Source organism: Oreochromis niloticus, linkage group LG19 (assembly GCF_001858045.2).
Source record: "Oreochromis niloticus isolate F11D_XX linkage group LG19, O_niloticus_UMD_NMBU, whole genome shotgun sequence".
NCBI classification, from domain to species: Eukaryota; Metazoa; Chordata; class Actinopteri; order Cichliformes; family Cichlidae; genus Oreochromis; species Oreochromis niloticus.
Window position 1 is genome coordinate 11801782 of NC_031983.2, and position 22152 is coordinate 11823933.

At 38.8% G+C, this 22152-nt stretch overlaps 1 protein-coding gene and 1 long non-coding RNA gene across 6 annotated transcripts in view; one reads left to right on the forward strand and one right to left on the reverse strand.

Moving 5' to 3' along the window:
- Nucleotides 1–232: 232 nt before the first annotated feature.
- Nucleotides 233–22152, forward strand: part of ppm1aa (protein phosphatase, Mg2+/Mn2+ dependent, 1Aa) — a 46596-nt gene continuing 24676 nt past the window's right edge. For 2 of the 5 annotated variants that reach the window (XR_002057463.2, XM_019348940.2), the window contains exons 1-5: nucleotides 234–811; nucleotides 1719–2572; nucleotides 2673–2790; nucleotides 5611–5722; nucleotides 5843–5900. Coding sequence is in view for 3 of the 5 variants with exons in the window: in XM_019348940.2 (XP_019204485.1) it covers nucleotides 1736–2572; nucleotides 2673–2790; nucleotides 5611–5722; nucleotides 5843–5900 (1125 nt within the window). In the remaining 2 variants the exon portion in view is untranslated. Of the gene's footprint in view, nucleotides 812–1718; nucleotides 2573–2672; nucleotides 2791–5610; nucleotides 5723–5842; nucleotides 5901–12747; nucleotides 17076–22152 lie in introns of those variants that run through there. The other 3 variants (XM_003453037.5, XR_002057461.2, XM_025900841.1) reach the window with 3 other exon arrangements.
- Nucleotides 17877–22149, reverse strand: LOC112843089 (uncharacterized). Its single transcript, XR_003215209.1, has 2 exons — nucleotides 22042–22149; nucleotides 17877–21946 (listed from the first exon to the last, which is right to left on the reverse strand). It is a non-coding gene; the product is annotated as an uncharacterized LOC112843089 (long non-coding RNA).

Genomic DNA, 22152 nt, shown 5'->3' on the forward strand with positions numbered 1-22152 from the left:
TTCAAGTGCATAAACACACCTATAATTCGACGTATTGGTGGCGCTGGAGAACATGGCGGGGGAAGGAGGGTAAAATAAAAAAAAATTAAATTAATAAAAATAATAATCAAGGAATGGTCACCATTAACTGTGCCACATTTCCCTTCTACAGACTGAAATTGCACAAGAAGCAGGAAATTGTGCAATAACGACATATTTTGACAGAAGCACTTATGCAGCCCGTTTGCAGGATTGCACTGAATTAATTGTCATTTTGTACGGGCTTGTTTTTATCAGATTTGGAAGCCCGTGTTGTTGTGTACATGCTTTCCGAGCACGTTTCTGTGTAGCAGCTGGAGCAGCCAGCCACAGCTCTTCAGGAATGATGTCATGTTTTCGAATGCGCAACCTGCAACATCCGGGTCCTGTCTCCGTCGCTCCGTGCCGCTCAGGCTAACGTTAGCTAGCAAGTTGTCAGGCTGTCAAGTGGAGAGGCTGGGGCAGACGTTTCAGCTTCCCTTCCCCTGGCTTGGCCGCACAAACCTCTGGCCACCCCCCAAAAAACCACGAGAAAATCCGTTTGAATATTCTCGCCAGCTGAGATAATGTAATGCATCACGGACGTACGCAAAGAGGGACCTCCGCACCTACACAATTTATATGCACCGAGTCTTGAGTGACGATTGCTTGCTGCTAACTGGCTAGCTACCTTAGCTAAACCGCCGTAAACCCCCTAGTTTCGTCGGTGTACCCTCTCTGGTGCGAACTGCGGCCAGTCGGTCATCGTCCCTGTTGTATCTTGCGCTGGTGTCGACTAGTATTTTGGTATTTGGTAAGTCATTAAATGTTTACTTTGTAGCCAGCAGCTGTTGAGGAACATTGGGCAGTCGTAATTCTTAGCTGTGTTAGCATGTAGCGATTAGCAAGGCCGAGGGCTTTGCCTGCCTCAATATTATATTAGCGTACCACGGCAGGGAGGGAGGCCTGTCAGTTAGCTGTGAGGGACAAGGGTCAAGGCCCGTAAGTAGGCTAGGCTGTTTGTTTATTTCAGTTGCAGTCGGTACTGGCTGCAGAGCAAAGTTTCTCACTAAACCCAGCAGCATTATTGAGCCTTAATAAACGTGATTATGGTGTAAACTAGTTTATTACAGCGTTAGAGTTGGTTTTGGCCGATTTTATGTCTTGTGATGTTATCGAGTCTGCTAGCTGGGGCTAGCTCTACAGGCTTGTAGCGGCAACTCTTTACTACCCCAGCTAGCTAGTATGGTGAAGTGGTCTGCATTGCGGAGGTCAGAGTGGTTTAGTGGACTATCAAAATGAAAGTAAATAACTTAAAACGTTGCGCTACATTTATTGGTAAACTCTAGACAGCCAGTGGCCTGAGGGCGTTTCAGTCTGATCCACACCAGCAGTGTTCCTAATGTGTGGCCAAAATGTGCACACAAGTCTACTATTTTTAGACTAGTAGGGGCTGAACTCAACTCCAAGATGCTAATCTTTTGCCACAAATGGATCTAAGACGTGCTGTTAGTTTATTGATAGAATTGGTGCCTCTTTCTGGTTATTTTTTAGAAAACTCTTTTTCAGAAAATTAGTCAGATTTGTACTCGTTTTATGTTTTCACATTGTCATAATTAGACAACATGTATTGTTTTAGTTTTCAAATTGCTGGCTTTGATTGGATGACTACATTTCTGCACTTTCTTATCAACGAATTTGTCATTTCTTTTGTGTTACAGGCTTTTAAAGGGACACAATGGGTGCATTTCTGGACAAACCAAAGATGGAAAAGTATAATTCCCATGGTGAAGGTAACAACCTGAGGTATGGGCTGAGCAGCATGCAGGGTTGGCGGGTTGAGATGGAGGATGCACACACAGCGGTAATTGGTCTGCCTCATGGTCTTGACCTGTGGTCATTCTTCGCTGTTTATGATGGGCATGCTGGCTCTCAGGTGGCCAAGTACTGCTGTGAGCACCTGCTGGAGCACATCACCAGCAACTCAGACTTCCAGAGTGCTCTTCAGGATGACCCCTGTGTGGACAGCGTGAAGAATGGTATCCGCACTGGGTTCTTGCAGATTGACGAACACATGCGAACCATCTCTGAGAAGAAGCACGGTGTGGACCGAAGTGGCTCCACTGCAGTGGGGGTGATGATTTCTCCAAGCCATATCTACTTCATCAACTGCGGCGACTCGCGTGGGCTCCTCAGCCGGGGCGGCACTGTGCACTTCTTCACACAGGATCACAAACCTAGCAACCCACTGGAAAAGGAAAGGATCCAGAACGCCGGTGGCTCAGTCATGATCCAGCGAGTTAATGGGTCCCTAGCAGTGTCCCGTGCTCTGGGAGACTTCGACTACAAATGCGTGCATGGAAAAGGCCCGACAGAGCAGCTTGTTTCTCCAGAGCCTGAAGTTTATGCAATAGAGAGAAGCGAGGGGGAAGATGAATTCATTATATTAGCTTGTGATGGCATCTGGGATGTCATGGCCAATGAAGAACTGTGTGACTTTGTGAGGTCAAGGCTAGAGGTTACAGATGATCTTGAAAAAGTCAGCAATGAAATTGTTGACACCTGCTTGTACAAGGTATGCCATTAACAAACCCTCTTCTGACACTTTGTTGAGCTGTTTGGTACAATGGTTGATTTACATAAATTCTTGTTTGTTATCTTTGATTTCTTTACAGGGAAGCCGGGACAATATGAGTGTTGTGCTAGTCTGCTTTCCTGGAGCCCCAAAGGTATCTTCAGAAGCAGTGAAACGAGAAGCTGAGCTGGACAAATATCTGGAGGCCAGAGTAGAAGGTAGTAGAAGCACTTTTGGTTGACATTATTATAGAAGAAAACATCAAGTTTACAAATGCTCATATACCTTAATTGTATTTAGAGGCAATGAAAAATGCAAAATCAAAGAGCAAAAATGGGAAGTGTTTTGTTTTTAATATCTGTAGATTGGGTCTTAAATATCTGATATATTTAAGGTAGATATTTGAATCATACTGGATAGTGAAGCATTGAAACACCAAATGAAGGACTTCAAATTCATTGATTACAGTGAGACTGCCATTGACATCTTAAGTTTATTTGCACATCTTGCACATGTATCAATAAAACAATATCTGACTAGTGATGTCAAGTCTCTCAAATGCTGCCAGTGATCATCATTTCCTTTTTACTCCCTAATGCCCTAGAAGTATTTAACCTTTAGATTAAAAAAACAAAACCAACCCCCCCCCCAAAACTTTAAGTGTAAAACAGGGTTTGAAACTTGGATCACAAAGGGTGTTGCTGACAGGTAAAGTAGGTTTTTCCCAGGCAAGATTTAAATCAACAGCCTATGAGTGTTGCATTATTTGTCTGAAAAGGAATTTTAAACTAAAAATTTATAAAATACATTTTCTTTTTAGCAGTGTGGTAAAGCTGCCTGATTATGGCAAAAATCAAAATCACTATAATTTTGGTCAGCATTGTAATCTATTAACATAATTATTCATTAACTTAACAAACAACATACAATCACTGAAGGTTAAATTTAATATCTCAGCTGGCAAATAGAGATTCCCCTGGCTGCTTTGCAAGGAGTCACAACAGCGGATGTATCCATATATTTAATCTGGTAGGTTTAAGCTCAGAATGCCCTTCCTGCCTTAAACCTCCCAGGGATTTGTCTCTCCCCTGGTTTTCAACTGAAGATATTTTGCATGTTAAGCAAATGCTTTAACCGCTACACTATGGAGAAACAAATGCATTTTTAAAAAGTTGGAAGTGGTGGAGGTTCATCTGATAATAGGTTAGTAAATGATTTATGGTGTATTTTTGACCTTAAAGATGATATCAAAAGGGCAACTATCAGTCCCTGTCTTTTTGCATCCACCATGGGGTGTTTGTGTGTGCAGATGGGGTCGAACAGAGTCACAGGTGGCAGTGGCCTTGGTTGGCAACAGGGAGACTGTTGCCTGATACTTAGAATCCCTCCCCTGGTATGTTTTAAAATACCTGTAGTGCAAAGCATCTGCAGGAAACAGTAATCCATTCATAGGATCAACTATGGAAACCTTGGGACTTTTACTTACTTTGAAACAGATTGTTGACTGAGGGCTCTCATTGTGTTGCCTTGACTATAAACTCAGTAATAACCTTGAGCTTTTAGATAGAGGTTAAAAAATGCACAGCCACAAATTAAATAGGAGCGTCTGATTTATAACAAAGACAATAAAAAAGACGAGCTTTGCAGTGAAAACAAATGCAAAAGAATAGTCAGTTTATCCAGTTATTTTGTTGTCCCTGTTGGTGAAATTGCAGTCAAGATTCAAATTTGGTCCCAGTCCACCAATGTGGTATCCCAGTGGCAGGTAAAGGTAAAAAACAGACAAGTGCTGCCAGCTACACCACCACCATTGGTGTAGCACCTGTTGGCATGATACCTGGGCTTGTGTTGTTCTGTTTGAGCATCAGTTGATGCTTCATTGCTATTTTGTAGAATTTAAAAAAAAAAGAAAGAAAAGTAGCAATTGCTGGTTGAGGTTATACTTGTTGTTGCGTCCCATTCATTACGCAGGAACGGGTATTATAATACTAATAATAATAATATAATCTGGATTTTAGGAAAATGTCTTGTACTTATTTCTTCTTCACTTTCCGGGCTACTGCCTAAAGGTTCTGTGAAAAGAAGCTGCTTTGGGTCATATAAGAAATCCCGGTAAAGTTTTGTACTCGCTAGCATAGTTACAACAGCTTTATACATTATTTACACAGGGCTTAGTTCTTCTCCACCTGACTAACCACTCAGCTAAAAAGAAACAAAGGATAGATGTCTTTATCTTTTTTTGTTTCACCTCCTGTTTTATCTGTCTTTGTTGCCTTCCCTGCTTTCTCTGCATTGTCTTGTGGCTTAGCAGCTGCAGGTAGAGAAATTTTTAGATGCGCTTAAAGCAAAACAAACTCCAAAGTAAATATTGTCACTGCCCATGTTACCAAATATTAATGATAACCTTTCAGTTTTAGATGCTAGAATGAACTTGTCTGTTTGCCAGTTGTTATATCTCTAATTAATATACCTAACATGATGTAACTTTGTATTTCTGAAGAGTTATTTACGTGGCTGTTACATTTGCTCCTTAAACAAAATTGACTGTGAATTCCTATAACATGCGTCATAGAAGTCCAGGGCCAGTAATAATAAAAGATGATTGTCTAATGTGGTTGATACCCTAGTAATGTCATTAACAGCAGAAGGCAGAGACAAACATATTTTTACCTGGACTTTTTTTTTTTTTTTTTTTTTTAAATAGGAGCAGTATTTACATTTCCAACACACCATGACATTCAGTATATGATTGTATTTATAAAAGACACATAATTTATATCTTGTGCAAAGCTTAGGCTGAATGTAATAGACGAAAGTAGGCTTATTTAGTTTTTTTCTACACTTACCATTAAAAGTAAGCATCAAAGTTAGCAATATTTTATTTAGTTGGGATGACCCTTTTGTGGCCTCTGTGTTACATCAGGGAAGAAGTATTACTATGACAAAGCTTTTGTTTTACATATATTGACACTTAAACATCTGTGATTTGGTGTTGTTTAAACAGAGCTGCAATCTAATCAAATTGTGTTTTCCAACAGAGATAATCAAAAAGCACGGGGATGAAGGTGTCCCGGATTTGGTCCACGTGATGCGGACGTTAGCATCTGAGAGCATCCCTAACCTTCCTCCTGGTGGGGAGCTGGCGAGCAAGTAAGTGATATTTGTGGTTAGAATGGAAAGCATGCTATTGCGACACTGGGTGTCATATGTATATATTTTTTCATTTTGAATGAAAACTAGCATTGAATTTTTTTTTGTCTTCCCCCTCAGACGAAGTGTTATTGAAGCAGTGTACAACAAACTTATCCCCTATCGAAGTGATGACACAGTAAGTATTTTGCTTTGACTTCCTGCTGGTGTGCTTTCTTTGAAGTATGCATGCTTTTCTTTTCTTTAAGCACAGTTGTACTAATCCCTTGCATGCTGTAAATATTGAGAAAGGTAAAACAAGGATATTGCCAAGAGATATTTTTCAAAATGCAGTCAGAGGAAAAAAAAATATGGATTGACTCAAGCAGGTCAGACAATTGTCATCAAGGTTTATCTTAACTAAAACAAACAAACCATGAGCTAATTTCACCAATTAATGCAACTGAAGTAAAAAAGAAATCATCAATAAGTGTGGCATAAAAATGGTCTTCTCCTTCAAACTGATTCAAAATGAACATTTCTCATAAGTCCTATTCATACAAACAGGACTCAGAGCTTTTGCCCCTGTCCACTCAGATATTGTGCCTTTTATCAAATAGGCTCATTGAGTCAGCTACACGTATTAGTGCACATCATCTTGTCCTTGACAGTAAAAAATGTCCTCTGGTTCCTGTATTTAATGTTTTTGTAAGGAAGGTCTTTTAATTACTGTATTTACTTTCACATGGTAATTTCTTCAAAAAAACCCAAAACCCCTCAAACCTTTTGACTCACTTTTGCTAATTGATTAACTTGAGATTTGTTTTTCCAACCAGTTTACACAAAGATTTCTGTGTTCAGAGGGCACTAGGCTTCCTAGAAACTTTTACAGTCAACTTAAAGTGACATCCTACATTCTGTTCGTTCAGCCTTTTTTGTTTAACGGAATAGATCACCTTTGGTGCTATTTGTACTTTAAGATCTTCACAACTCGTTATCATTCAGTTGTATACAGATGTATTCAAAACTCAGGGAGGAAGATGTGAAGTTTTCTTATATTATTTACCAATCCCCCCCCATTGACGAGTTTTGGCACCTCAATATATATCGATAAAGAAGAGGAACAGGTTCCACGTCATTTTAGAAATAGGCGTGAAATATGACAGAAACCAGTCATTTCAGAGAAGAGAAACAAGGGATACCGCCAGTAAGTGTCCAAGGGGGACAAAGTTGATGAAGATAAAATCTGAGGTCTGTCCTGGCCTCCCAAAGGCGGTCCTTCTGTTAAGCAACTCTGATGTTGCTGTGTGTTGTTAGATTTGTTTGATAGAATGTAAAATTGTAATTATACCTGTTTTAATATCTTGTCTTTTTTCATCTATGCCTATACTGATCCATTGTTGAGATGCAGCTAAACTACTGTAGCACTGCAAAATTTAATATGATTGGTCATAAAGAGTGCTGCATAGAATGGATTGAGAGTGGACCAGGTTAACTGCGCCATCATTTTATAACACAGTGATTATACATTTACATAATTACACTGCCAAATGGCATGCTGGGTAGGGTTAGCTGGCTGGTTGCACAAGGGTCTGCTAGCACCTGAATAAACCTCTGTCACTATAGAACAGTGAGAAAATAGAGACATGATGAACCTATGGACTAAGTGACTCTTTGGAAACCTATGCCAGGTTCATACTGTGACACTGCCAAATCTGGGGGGGGGGGGAAATACAGTGATACTAAAGTTCAGCAGTAGCTGTAACACATTATTTCACACTTCTAAATATAATAAAGTCACATAGGCTTATGTGGGAGGTAATTTATTATGTCTTAAAGGGAAATATGCACTGTCAGCCACTTCATTAAGTACACCTGTTAATGTAAATGTCTAATCAGTCGCATGGCTGCAACTGAGCATTTATGAAATTGCAGATCTACTGTCATTGTCCCACACAATCATCTTCAAAGTTTACAGAGAATGGTCAGAGAGAAAATATGCGGTGAGCACCAGTTTCTCTGGGTGAAAATGCATTGTCGATGCCAGAAATCAGAGGAGAATGAACTGATAAGGTAACAGCAACTCAAAACCCCCCCCACTTAGGACAAAGGTGGCACCTCAAACCATGACACAGGTTTTCAACAGCAGTATGACCACATACTGCTGTTGAAGACCTAAAGACCACACCATGTGCCACTCATGTCAGCTAAGAATGGGTAACTGAAGCTATAACTCACACAAACTCACCAAAACTGGACAAAAGCGTTGTCTGGTCTGATGAGTCTGCTGCAACAATGTTGCAATAATCAGATGGTAGGTCAGAATTCAGCAATTTAAAAAAAACACGAAAGTGTGGATCTATCCTGCTTTGTATCAACGATTCAGGCTGCTGCTGAATCCTTTGGGTGCCTTAAGATGAACCCGAGCATTGTTTAAACACCACGGCCAGCTTAGCATTTTTACTGACCATGTCCACCCCTTTAATGACCATAGTGTAGCCAGCAAGATAACACATCATGTGAAAAAGCTCAAATAATCTCAAACTAGTTTCTTGAAGATGACAATCAGTTAACTGCATGCAAACAGCCTCCACAGTCAACAGATCTCAATATAACAGAGCACCTTTGGGATGTGGTGGAACGGGAGATTCACATCATGACACAAGACAGCAACTGTGTGATGCTGTCTTGTGAACATGGACCAAAATCTCTAATGAATATTTCCAGCAGCTTGTTGAATTTATACTATGAAGAATTCTGAAGGCAACAGGGGTACAACTTTGTACTAGAAAGGTGTACCTAATGAAGTGGCTGGTGAGGGCATATATACATTTTGTCCATATTTATTTGTGATACACCTGAAGTACTAGACAAATGCAGTCTGACTCTTTTTTTTTTTTTTTTTTAGGCATTAGTGGGGTTTTTTGGGGGGTTTTTAAAAAGCTGCTTCTGATTAATATTTTTCTTTTTTCTTTTTATGCTTTCATGTATTGAATTTGTTTCTGATAATCGGTCACACTGAACCCCCCCCCCTTTTTTTTTTAGATAAATTTCTTATCTAGAGAGATCTTTCATTATAGCTCATGTGGCTTATGTGCTTTGTCTGAGTCATCCTTGTGGATGAGCCATCAGTTTGAAAGCTCTCAAAAAAATTTCCTGTCTCTTAATTTTTCATATACAGGCTTCAAATAACTAACTATGATTTGACTGAAAATTTTCACTGTTAGATGTCAACCTTTATGAAGACTAAGATCTGCAATTGAACATTCTAATAGACTAATTATAAATTCCAGCAAAATAAAATACCACAAAGTTTGAGGAGTTGAGTGTTTCATTAGGGCCTTTTAATTGAATATATATGAAATATATTTATGCAATTTTATGCAAAGTTAAGGATTTGCATGACTACATAAGTACACATCACACTGAGTTTGATGTGTACTTACACATCAAACTCAGATAAATGTATTTTTATTATTTTATTAGTGTACACTGGAAATTGCGAGTTCAAAAATGTTATCTGTCGATGTTTCCAAAGTGCAACACATTTAAGACACATTTGAAGTGTGGTTTTATAGGACCATGAATTAAAGTTTCATGTAGTTTCCTAATATATAATTGTTTGGGCATTGTTTACCTTTGTCCATTTAAAGTGGACTAGTTGATGAGTCAAATATTTTTCTCTTGTTTTAAATGACTAGCAGATGAGTTGCTATGGGTATCGTTAGTAAAAGCAGTAACAAAACTGCTTAACACTTCCACAATATGTAAAGTAACTCAACCTTGAAACCCTTTAGGAGGCTGATCAATATTGCCACATAATTGACTTGAGTTGAATTGGTTGAGCTTTTTTAGTCACCTTCTTAAAGCCCTGCTTTTCCATTGAGAAACCCTAATCAGTGAATTCCATCCATCATTTTGCTCTTCCCGTCATATAGAGTGCAATTAGAGGGTGCTCCAGTGATGCATGGTTGAGTCATTTGTTTACTTTTCGGTCACAAATTATGAGCTGTTAGCATCTCTTCCTCAAGTACCTTCATAGCCTGGTTGTATTCAACAGTGCCTCAAGTTATGAAACAAATTTGGTGTTTCTAACCTTTAGTGGAAACTTTTTTCTTGCATGTTTTGCAGTGCACAAAGCTTTGCAAAACATGGAAGGCACAAAGGAGATGGTTGAAGTATGTTCTTTTTTTTACTAAATTGTCATCGGAGGCTAAGGTGTGTGCTAGAGAACAAATTCATTGTGTCCCTATATAGAAATTGTGATTTTTTTTTTTTCATCATGTCAACATTGATACCAGTGTTATCACAGATGGTATGGTACATCACAGCCCTGTTAGAAAGGTTTGTTAACTGCAGCTCTGTTATTCTGCTATAAGTAAGTATTGTGTAAAACCACAATGTGTAACTATAGTCTGTAAGAAAGGATGTCAGGCAGTCGGGAACACTTTAACTGCCTGCAGTTTTGTTTGACTGTGACTGACCTTGGGGAGGCTATGGTAGCTATTTTATATTGTAATGCTAATGACTGTATCCGGATACGAAATTATCGCGTTTAACTACTGCTGTTAGTTTCTTTGAATCCAAATGTGCACTTGTTTTTTATTTATTTATTCATTTATTTTTTATTATTACTACATTGTTGTGCACAGCAGGGAGGATGATGGCAGACGAGCTATATCTCAGAGCTAGATCATGTGGGTAATTTTTGTAAACACTAACAGTAATAATAGTGACATTTTAAATAGCAGGGGAAATCTAATTTGAGACATCTTGTAGTGCTTTTGGCATCCTCGAGGCATTTTTCTCGTTTTCAGAAAAATTTCTGTATGGCTCTGCATCACATAATTACCCAATTTTGTGTGGTTTTGCTAAGATAAAACCATATCAGAAAACCGCCATTAGTAATATTGACAAAAATATAACGGCATAACAGACTTATTTAATACAGTAGTGACAATATATACTCAGTGCATCATATCCATAAAGAAATGTGTAAAATCTAATAATTAACCCTTAAGTTTAAACATTTCAAAATAAAAGTAAAAAAAACATTAAATCTCTAAATGTTATAAACAAAAGTTTACCCACAGCACTGAAAATCAGCTAAATAAAAAGAATCATTCAGGATTTGTGTGTGTGTGTGTGTGTGTGTGTGTGTGTGTGTGTGTGTGTGTGTGTGTGTGTGTGTGTGTGTGTGTGTGTGTGTGTGTGTGTGTGTGTGTGTGTGTGTGTGTGTGTGTGTGTGTGTGTGTGTGTGTGTGTTGCACATCTTTTTTTTTTTTCCCCCTGTAGGAACTTGGTCAGATTTCTCTTGATGTGAAAGAACTAATTAGATTGTTTTGCAAGGTCCCTTTGACCTTGCAAAACCTAATGGATCGTTCTGAAGAGCTCATTATATTCAAATGTGGTACTGTAATAGGATGACATCGTCACAACAAGTCAGTTTGTGAAATTTCTTCCTACTTATATAATTCACGATCAACCATGAGTGGTATTATTAAAAAGTGTAAGCGTTTAGGAACCACACAAACTCGTCTATGAAGTGGCAGACTGCTTCATAACTGCAATGCAGTACTCTAGTTTTTCGTAGTATCTGAAGATTACTTAAAAAATTGCAATATCAGACGTGCGAATAGATATTAAGATTTTAATGGTACTGCTACTCTTATTGTTATTGCGACCAAGTACTTTACCTGTACTCTAAGATCTTTCAAAACTAATTTTAGTGAAAGCATTTGAACCATACAATTGGGCAATCAAAAAACAGGCACACTAGAGTACACTAGGCACTAGGCACCCCTACACTAGACACTAGAGTAGGGGTGTCAAACGTAGGGCCCAGATGGTCTCTAATCTGGCCCACTGAATATGAGTTTTTGAAAAATGTGAAGGAGTGCATCAATTTCAAACTTAAGTGTATTTTCATAAGTTTTAAAGCATTTCCTGTCAAAGTTAAGTAATAGATAAACAATTACATGACAGAAAAGTTTTTGCTTTTCACTACCTACTGTAGAAATATCTCCTGAAACATTTGTCTAGGCACTGAGCTAGCATAATTTTTTCTGTAATTTTACACATTTGTCATGTAGCAAAACTGAAGCTTACTGTTGAAGTTGCACTTCTTTTCCTCATATTAAGACTTCTCAGGGATTAAATGCGTTACATGTTGTTACACTGATAGAAAGGGGAGTTTCACTGGTCTGGCCCACTTTAGTTAAGGTGACCCATTTTACATTACAAAACACTTTGGTCCTCACACTCAGTGTGCTGTGTTTTGTTCGTATCTTATGCACTTTCAGTTGATGTTTTAGCAGACTGCCCTTGTTTCTTATCTTAGATGCATAGAGCTTGCCACACGTGTTGCACTCATTATCGGCTTCAACTGTGGCTTGTGTGTATTGCGCAATGCTGCAGCCCACGCCCCTCACAAACATACTGCAAGGGGGAAAAAATATATTGTATGAATGCATAGTGGAAGAATGTTTTAATCTTATTCCAAATAAGAAATAGAGCTAGTGGTATAAAATGTGGAAGGCTACACTATATCTATCATCTGTGATAAATGGGAAAACCAGCCGAGCAGAATCTGTAACATTAGAGCTTATCATCTTTCATGATTGAGATTTGTGATGCGTTTAATGGCAGTGTCACTCACTAAATTTGGCAGATGTTACTTCCATTAGCTGATTCAACGAAGACATTCATAAATGAAGCCCCAGCTTTGATTTTAGATTCATTTTAGACTTTGATTAGGATTCTTAGAACTTCCAAAATTTGCATCAGTATTGTGATGTTGTAAAGTGAATCTTACTCATTTGAAGTTTAACTTTTTGACACTTTTCAGCCATATCAGTAATGAATTTTCTGTGAAGATTTTATAATGTTATTTTATGTACTTGATACTCTTTAAATATCTTTTATTTCACTGTAATTGTATTGGCATCAGTTTTTACATATCTCTATGCACTCTTGGTCTTATGGAGTTCTGATGGATGTACAGCCAGAGTCTGAAGGGTTTTTCCTTCCTCTCCTCTCTTATCAAGGACTCTGCATCCACAGATGACATGTGGTAACACAACCTCCTACCACTAACACAGCATAGAGTTTACAAACCACCATCCTCTCAAGACCCACAGCAGCTCAGCTCAGCAGTCACTCTCCGTCACTCTGAGCTTTTGGTTTCTAAGAAGGGAATTTCATGGGAGGAAGAGGAGGAGGAGGAGGAAGAGGAGATGCATGCACACAAACCTGGAACAGTGCAGCACCGGTCCACTCTGGAGTTCAGGATCCCCGCTGTCTTGTCTCCCCTTTATGTTCACCCACCTAAATATTTCCCTCTAAAGTAATCCATAACAAGTGAGTCCACAAAGTTTTCTTCCATTTTGTTAAATAATCTGCTTAAGTAGTAAGATTCCCCCCCCCCTTTTTTCCTTTCTGTCTTTTGTTTGTTTGTATTTTTTTTTTGTTGTTTTTTTTTTGCTGTAATTAATTTGATTCACATTTCCTTGTGTGTATTTGTATATTTCTGTTTTTGTGAAGTGCAATTGTCCTGTACAAACAGCCTGTATTTAATGCAGCTTGATTTTAAGTTAAAAAATGAAAGAAATGGAAAAAGAGAACCTTTTATGCACTATCTGCCTTTTCCTGCTCTTCTGGAATTCTAACAAATGTCTATTCAGTGAATATTATCGCTTGTCCTCCAGGCACAATGTCTCTGCGCTTTTATTTCTCTCTTGTTTTTTTTTTTTGTTTGTGTTTTTTCCCTCCTCCAATTAGTCTATGCTCCTTTTAAGAAACGGGTAAATTGTATAGTTGACAGCACAGTAAGCTCTATATCAAACCATTTGAGTCCTAATTATTTTCCCCTGTGCTTTTTTTTTTTTTTTTTTTAAATTGTATTTTACTTTTGTAAGTAGCTTTCTGTACATGCTCAAATAATAATGGCAAGGTGTTTCTCAATCAAGTATGAAGTGGAATTTTATTTTTCTTCATTTCTGAGAGGTATCTGATGGGTCCCATGTTAACGTGTTTGTCTGTAGATACTTGCAAGCGTGCTTGGGTGTTTGTGTGCACATGTGTTGGTAAAATGCAGATTTGTATGTGCAGCTCAGATTTCAATTTGGCATGGTGTTTTGGACAAACTAGGCTGGAGTTTAAGAGAAGTGCTCTCCCCTTACTCGTTTTCAGCGCCCTCCCCCCCTTTTTTCCCCCAGCCAGTGTTTCATATCAGCTCAACACAGGCTTCATTATTTCTAATTCCAAACAGCATTGGACAGCAGAGTTTACATCTTACCCTGTTTGATCTGAAAATATATCTATCAGAACTTTAACCTGAGATAAAACTAGTAATTCTGTTGAAATGTTTGGAGGTTATTCAGGTTTACACATCCCATCGTGTCATATTTAAATATCAATTTGTAAATGTAGATTAATACCAGTGACCACTGTGGGTGCCATATTTTTTATTTTTTTAATTTTAAATTACACCTTCAGCTTTAGTCGGCCTATGTCAAGCCCCCCATTAGATGCCGTTTTTGTATGTGTTGCAAATACGTTTGCGCTTCTTCATTTTAGATCTGATTAAGATCTGTTTGTTGTGAACAGTTTAAGCACTGAACAAAATTTTGTATTGGCAATTTGAAAATAGTAGAAACTGCTGGCTCTAAAACTTGCGAGGCTTTCTTTTGGGCATTCAGACCAAGAACAAATCTGCTAACGAAGCTTTCTTGTTGTGCGGCGCCTTTTTTTATTCCCATTAGTTTTTCTCCAGTTAAAAACTCTCACCACGACACTGCAAGGCACAGCACAATACAGTTTGCTGCTATAGTGTTAGATCTGTGGGTTAACGCCCCTGCCCCACCCCCCTGTAAAGATAGTCGCTGACTAAATCTGTATTTAACACACACAGTTGATATATTTCTCGAAGAGAAATCGTTTTATTTCAAATTTATTTTCTGGCCTTTTGTGTGTGTTGCATTGTTGGAAACTTACGTATGTGTGTGTATATATTTTCAGCTTAAATTTTTAAGGAATAAATCATGTTGCTTGAGCTAGGTATTTTTTTTCTTTTCTTTTTTTTTTTTCTTCCTATCTCGTTTGTCTTCAGGTGGTTGGTTAAATTTTTGTGTTTGACCAAGTTTTCCATTTAATCCATTTGGTGTTCCTGTGATTAATACTGAATGGTTCCAAATATATGAAATACCTGTACTAAATGTACTAAATTTATACTCATAATGACAATCCTAACTATTTCAGTACATTTAGATTTGGCTAATTATTAAGAGGAAAAAAAAAAAGACTAACTTTGATAATAATCCTAAGCTACTTTCTAATATGCTTAATGTGGCAAATAATGCCAAAGAACCCCGAGGTTTTACAAAGCCTGCATCACAAGTAAAACTAGCTATAAATATTTACTTATTGGGCTAACTGTAGTTTATTTTTCTTAGTTTTGGTTGGTTGCTTTTTAAAGGTGCTCTGTGGAGTTTTTGATCATTGGTTGAAAAGAAATATATAAGCAGGTCCTCGCACTGCAAGTGCACACTTAGAGGGACAAAATGTGCAAGAATTGTCCATGAGGTTATGTGAAATGCACTTTTGCTGTCTGCAGGGGGCAGTAATTTGTATATCAACAAGTGGTGTCATAGTAATGTGACATAATGGCCCTTTCACATAGAAATTTGCATTCGTTCAAGCTAGCGGCCGAGTGAATGGCCCGGAATTTGTGTTTCGCTGACCGCTGCACACCCTGTAATTCTGCGGGGGGGGGTTTTGTTTTGTTTTGTTTTGTTTTTATCGTGTGGAACAGGCAAGTTTTCCTTCGCTGCATTTTGCCTGTCGCGTAGGGAATCGTGCAAACAACAATATCCGAGTGCAGCTGTTGCACATGTGAAGGGCCTTTTAGAGTGCCAAAGAACCATTAAAATACTCCAAAACCAGATGATGATTTTAGGGAATGAAACCTAGGAAAATGTGATTTTATGAAAAAGTTTGATAGGCCTTAAAGCAAAAAATGAATTTGCTAAGACGTGTTGAATGTACCTTTACTGAGAGACTCCATAGTGTACCTTTAACTAGTAATCCTACAAAAGTATGACAACCATCAAAAGATTTGCTGAAGTGGCAGCTAACTCAAGTAGGAAAATCTCGGTGTGTTTGCATGAAGATGTGGTTTCACTGAATGTCCCTTCCCTTTATTAAAATCAAGTTGCAACAAAAGACAAACAGCAGAGTAAAAATGTTTCATTTCCATCTTTTTGGTTTTAAAATTAAGAGTTGTATTTCTGCTAGTATGATACCGTAATACTTGTAAACCTGCTGTACTCAGTTGAAAATACTTAAATTTATTCAGTGGATTTGAATTTTTTTTTCTTTTCTTTTTTTTCTGTGGAGCAATTCATATTTAATCTGTAAGCTATTTATTTTGCTCTGCATAGCTTGTATTTTTTTTAAGTGCACTAAGTGTCTCTTACCTAACATCTGTCAGCACCCAGCTGCTTGTTGCAATCCTGGTAGGTATTTCTAACTTTGGTAATTTTCTCTTCAAGCCTAGCAATGAACAAACATTTTTCTTTGTATGTTGAGACAGTTGACAAAACTCATGCCCCTGTGTTTCTCATGAATAATTTAAAGCTAATGTCGTGGCCCTTAAATTTTGCTTGTTATCCACTTCCTACAGTAGAAATGCACCTTTCAATATTCAGAATAGCTGTAGCTGAAATGTTGTGAGATACTAAGAGTGGCCCGTATATAATTTGTCCTCATGTGCATGTTTTAAATGATTTCAAATTTCCATTGCACCCCTGTTATTTCCCCCAAAACCTGAACAAAAATTATTCCAAGCATATATTGTTGTTTTTTTATTTTTCCATTACCTTAAATACCTCGTGATCTCAGTAGTAAGTGTTTTTGTCTTTAGTTCAGCAGTTACTTTTAATTAGAGCCTTTCCTTATTGTTCTTTTTTCCCCTAGAGCCCATTACTTTAACACTGGTCTGTTTGATTGGGATAAGGTTATACTCATGTACAGTATTTGCCTGAATTGTGCTGATGTTAACAAATAAGAGTAACGACTGAAGAAACTACTGGAAAAGACAACCTGTTTTAGTAAGTAGGAACACTATTGGCCTTGTTCTGTAAAGCTTCCCCAGCCAATGCCCTCAAACACTCACCTGTGTAATTTCAGCTTCTCGTGCACTTGTGTGACACTCACTTAGCTCAAATCTATAATTGTATTGAGTTCAGGGTTTTAAACATGTGAGGTGTGTGAGAAAATAAGTGTGACTATACATGACGAGTCATATGCACTGATCCTCTATATAATCAGCTTTTGTTTTCTTCTTCTTTTCAGAAAATTGTTATTGTATACAAAAGGAAAAAAGAAAAAAAAAAGATTATAGAGCTATTTACAGAGTTACTTTGGTTGCCTGGAATGCATCCTGTATATTCTTGTACAGAGGATTACCTGGCAGAAGCTGAAGAGATTTTAAAAGCTTGCGCCCTCTTGTGCATATTTATGTACCTCAGTTGTGGCGTTTACTGTGTGACCCTTAGTGGTGGTGGTTTATTCGTCCCCTTACAGGACGTGCTGAGCCTCGCTTTGACCTCTTTTTTTTTTTTTCTTTTTTTTTTTCTCAGCTCATAAATAAGCTCACCGATTTGCCTTACCCAAACTCACATTGCCCCCCCTAAAGTACTTGTCCAACAAAACACTACGAGGAGGAGTAATGCTGCTAACATTACACTCTCAGAAAACGAAATCTGTCCATTTTAAGGTACTTAAGCTATCAGCAAAGTGACTTTGCCGGGTTGTCACCAGTTAGAATTTTTCAACCTTTGCAGGTTTGTTTGGTTTTTCTTCTCTCCATGTTACTGTATCAAATCTGTGTCATGAAAGCTTATTTAATTTCCACTGCAGATGATGTCATACTTTCAACAAATGCAAGTGTTTTAACATGGTAACCTCGTAAGCATTCAAAATGTGCATACATACATTAATGTCTGCTCTATTTATGATTACATTCAAGAATAGCTTTAGAGTGCTGTAGTTAAGTATTGTCAGTGTTGATTCAAATGCTTCTCAGAGGCCTCTGTGAGTGATTTTACAAAGTTCAATAACTGTATATTTTGTATTATGTTCTAGCTCCAAAGGAATGGCGGGAAAAAAAAAGAAAGAAATGTGTTTTAAAAAAAAAGAGAAAAAAAAAAGCTTTGCTCCCTGAACTAAATTGTACTATTTGTGTTGTCGATTGAACAAATTGCATTCCTTGCTTGTGAATAGATGCATTTTTCTCCCTGCTACTCATATTTTCTCCCCCCCTCCCCCACCTATTTCCCTCCCCCTCCCTCCTTTCTTTCATTTTTAGCCTTTGAAGTTTGAATAAAATTTCTAGTTTGCAGAATGTATTACTAAATAAATGGGTTGTCATCTTGTACCTCTCATTTAATCACTTTTATCTGTCGGGGCCTGTTGTCCGAATGACACGTTCTCTGCAGTTAGATTATGTAACGCCAAACATTTTATTAAAAGGTTTCTCAGCTGTGAAAGCGAAGGGTTACAGGAAAAATCGGGAACAACATGCTTAATAAAAGAAAATCAGATGAGTTCATCATTTTTTTTTCTTTTTTCTGTGTGCATGAAACCCGTGTTTTCTCATCCAGATGTGAGATGCCTTCACAACAGCTGTATGTGTTGTTAATCTGGATTCTCAGAACATTGGCTGGTATTTAATTATTTTTTTTTAGGAAAATCTAATCCTTAGCTCTGTCAAAGTGTAATGACAGTGTACATTCAACTTAATGCCTCAGTTTGTGTATTGCTACATGCTTTGATCTGTGATCTCTCTCCAAAGCACAAGGATGTCACAGACTGGCAGTGTCAGAGTTGTTTCTTTCTCAACGCCTTTTCTGTCGGGGTGTGGTGAGAGCAGCATGTACTGTAAGGGGCTTGATCTCAGAGAATGGCCAGGCCAGTCCACGACAACTGGGATTAAGAACCGCGGGAGGGATTACTTTAAATGTCAACATAATGTCAGGAGCTGTGCTAGAAGGTCAAACGTTCAAATGGTGCTCAGTGGCAAGCAGTTAATAGATCAGGCACAATTTGGATTGTTGTGGTTCCTGTGATGAATTGACTAGCATGCTCAAACAAGCTAGAACATGCTTCCCAAATAATATCCATGGAAGGAAGAACTATTAATATTTTGTCTAAATGATTGTTATGAGAAAGACAAATATGATTTCTAATTTCTAGACTTTTCTAGTGCCGTAGATAAATTTGATCCTTTAAAAAGTACAGTACAATGCAAAACAATGTCCTAACTAGCCAGAGGGGGGCAGTGTTAATAACCAAGACTGATTAGAGAGGCCAGCAGAAACACTTAGAACTGTGACGCACAGTTCTCTGAAATCTGATTGATTAAAAACTGTTTATTCAGCGACTGTATTTTTTAAATGGTTTTTAAGCAGAATTTAATGCTGGGAGGTTTAAAGGTTTAACTAGAAACTAGGAGCAGATGTATAATCCAAATATCACCAATAGACACTGCAGGTTATTCGTAGAGTTGCAGTAACTTATTGTGGTGCTCCTTTTAAATTGATAGTATGAAATCTGTCCTCCCGACATGAGGAAAAGCAGCTGATACCTCTGCAGCAAAAGTGCCAATGAGAGCTCTGATACACGCTTGTTTTTAAGCATGTGCATTCCTCTCGGAGAGCCGTTTGAACTGCACAAAATGTGACTCATTAGATCTCGGGCCACCTGTGCACCCATAATGAATCACGCTGCCCTTGTATTCCTCCACATCAAAAAAAGCGGCCGCTGCGGCAGAGGCCATCATCAAATGGAGCTGGCTCGTCATCTGCCTGCCATTGTTGAGCGCATGTCATGCTCTGCTTCTCATGGCGGAAAAACCCATCAGAGCTTGACTAATGCAGCCATGCAGACGCAGCAGTAAGAGGTGGGGGTGGTAGGGCGCACTGCATACTGTGTGTGCATGGTCTCTGCACTGAGGTCACTGAGCTCCACATTTGTTAATTTGCTTCAGAGTGCACTAGAATCAGATTTTTTCTTTTTTTTCCAGGGCTGCTCGGTATCAAATTTTCGATGCTAAATTTTGTGTGATTTAAGCACAGAAAGGAAAGCGAGAAAATTGAGTTTTTGCCGTGAACAGAGTATTGTTTTATCACAGTCTACAATATTTTGTATCTGTTTTCCAAAGCTGCTGCTTCTCCCCCACCCGCCATGCTTTCCTTCTCCATTTCCTCTTTCTGTGAGTGCTGTTGTTGCCCGAGGTCAGTTTGTCACGGAGAACACAAGCTTTTCTCACTTGGACGCAGCGATTCAATGATTGGTGTGTACAAACAATCATATCAGGCAGGGATGACATGCACCCACCTCCCCACCCGCCTCTCTCACACCCTCCTCTCTCCTACAGACATGGAATATGTCCTTCCTGCTCTCTGAGCTACTGTCTGTCTCTCACTCACACTCTGTGGGAGTGACTGTCCCCTGCATGAGATGGGTTACACAAGCCTCTGCCTTGGGAATCCCGGTCCTGCTCATTATCCTGCGCCCCTGAGACACAGCTCATTGTAAATTAGGACATCAAATCGGGCTCGTTAAAGAGCCACAGATACACTCATTAGCATTGGCACCTTTCCTCTTTAGAGCCTGTATCAGCATTCGCTCCCACCACCTTATATCCTGTTATTCCTTCGCACTGACTGGAAGGTTTAGGATTAATGTCAGTTCTAGCCAGCGGGTTAGCACGGTTGTGGTTCAGATATGGGACTGATTGATCGATGGTGGCGGGAAGCTGTGGAATTTGTTGACAGCTGCCAACTATCCCCACCACTTCTATTCATATTTCATTGTGTGGAAAGGGAAGAAAAAAAATACCCTGTCTCAGAATAACTCGTCTGGCAAGTGGCTGACTAGTTGTTTCACAGCTACAAGGGATTAGCAAAATGACTGAGACATCTCATACCTTGCAAATGATGCCTAGTTGGTTGATTTGTCAACATTTTTGCTGATTTTGAGCAAAAAAAATGACCATGACTTGGATGCATATTTGCTATATGGGTGAAAGTGACTCTTCTCTTTGGCGTCATGCTCTGTATCAGTTTGTGCACTTACATAAGGATACACATGCCCAGCCTCCAACATCCAGTTGGCAGCAGCCGCACAGCAACAAAGGCAGTGAAGAGGAAGGCCGCTTGTGTTTAACAATTTTGCTAAACTTGAAGGATGCAGACAGTGTGTTTTGGTAAGTAAAACACATTTTATTTATTTAGATTAAAAAAAGCAGCAGGAGAAGGAGCAGAAGGAGAGCTCCACAGTCTTGTAGACTACATGCCATGCTGACTTTACAGCATTACCATACCTGCATCTAATCAAAGTTACAGGTTAGAGGCCACGGGTGTAATGCAATTTACTTTTTTTATCTAATGTTTTAAATTGGGAATTTGTAAAACTGTCCTCCACAGGCAGCATTTTCAATGCCAACAATCAAAAACAGGAAGCCTGGGGACCTCTTCTGATTTTAGAAGGAAAATGTTGCATTTCAAAAACCCACATGGGCTCCTGTCCAATGAGAGAGACACCTGCCTTGGCATGGTTGGTTGGCTGCAGGACTGGAAGACTCCAACAGCTTGGAAAAATGTGTGTTTGATTGGCAGACAAGTGAAGTGCAACAATTGATGGCATTTGACCGTGAGCATGAGGGAACAATGAAATGAAATGAGTGGAGACTTGGGACAGGCCCTAATGAGCCATCTTAGCCTTAGTGGTATTGCAATCATGGATGTCCCGGTTTCTTTGCTGATGTCTGTTCCTCTTTAGATGTGATGATTTATGCAAAATGAGTGTGTCAGGTAGTGGGCTTGTCTCACAGAAGCAAACCATGCATCTTCAAATGGACCAACGTGGAATGAAAACTTTCAGATATGGGGAGCAAAATTATAGACCTGACAGGAGCAAATATAATAGCTTGTCCTAACCTTCCATCACTGTCTTGTGTCAATCCATACCAGCCACACTCCATGTGTGTAAGACCCAACTGCTCTTTACTGTGAAAATATGTCAGCGTGATTCATATCAAGCATTTGTTCTTTTTGTACCTGACTGGAGATTTTCTCATATCCAGCATGCTCTCCTATCTGTCATTGAGCTGCAGTAAGATAGAAATCTGAGCATGCGGTTCTTGTCATCATGCTGTCTCAGTGGGTCCCCAATGATTAATTGCTTAAAAAAGAAAGAAAGAAAGAAACCGATAATGTCACAAGGATTTAGTCTCTTTTTCATACATTTTTCCCCATCTCCTCTGCATGCTGTCTGACCTCTGGTAGCATGCAGCCAGTGGGTGATTGAGTCATCCCTCTTGCATGTCATCACTTCACTTCATCCGTGTCTCTAAACTTCACCTCATCTTCATCCTGCTCTTCTCCTCC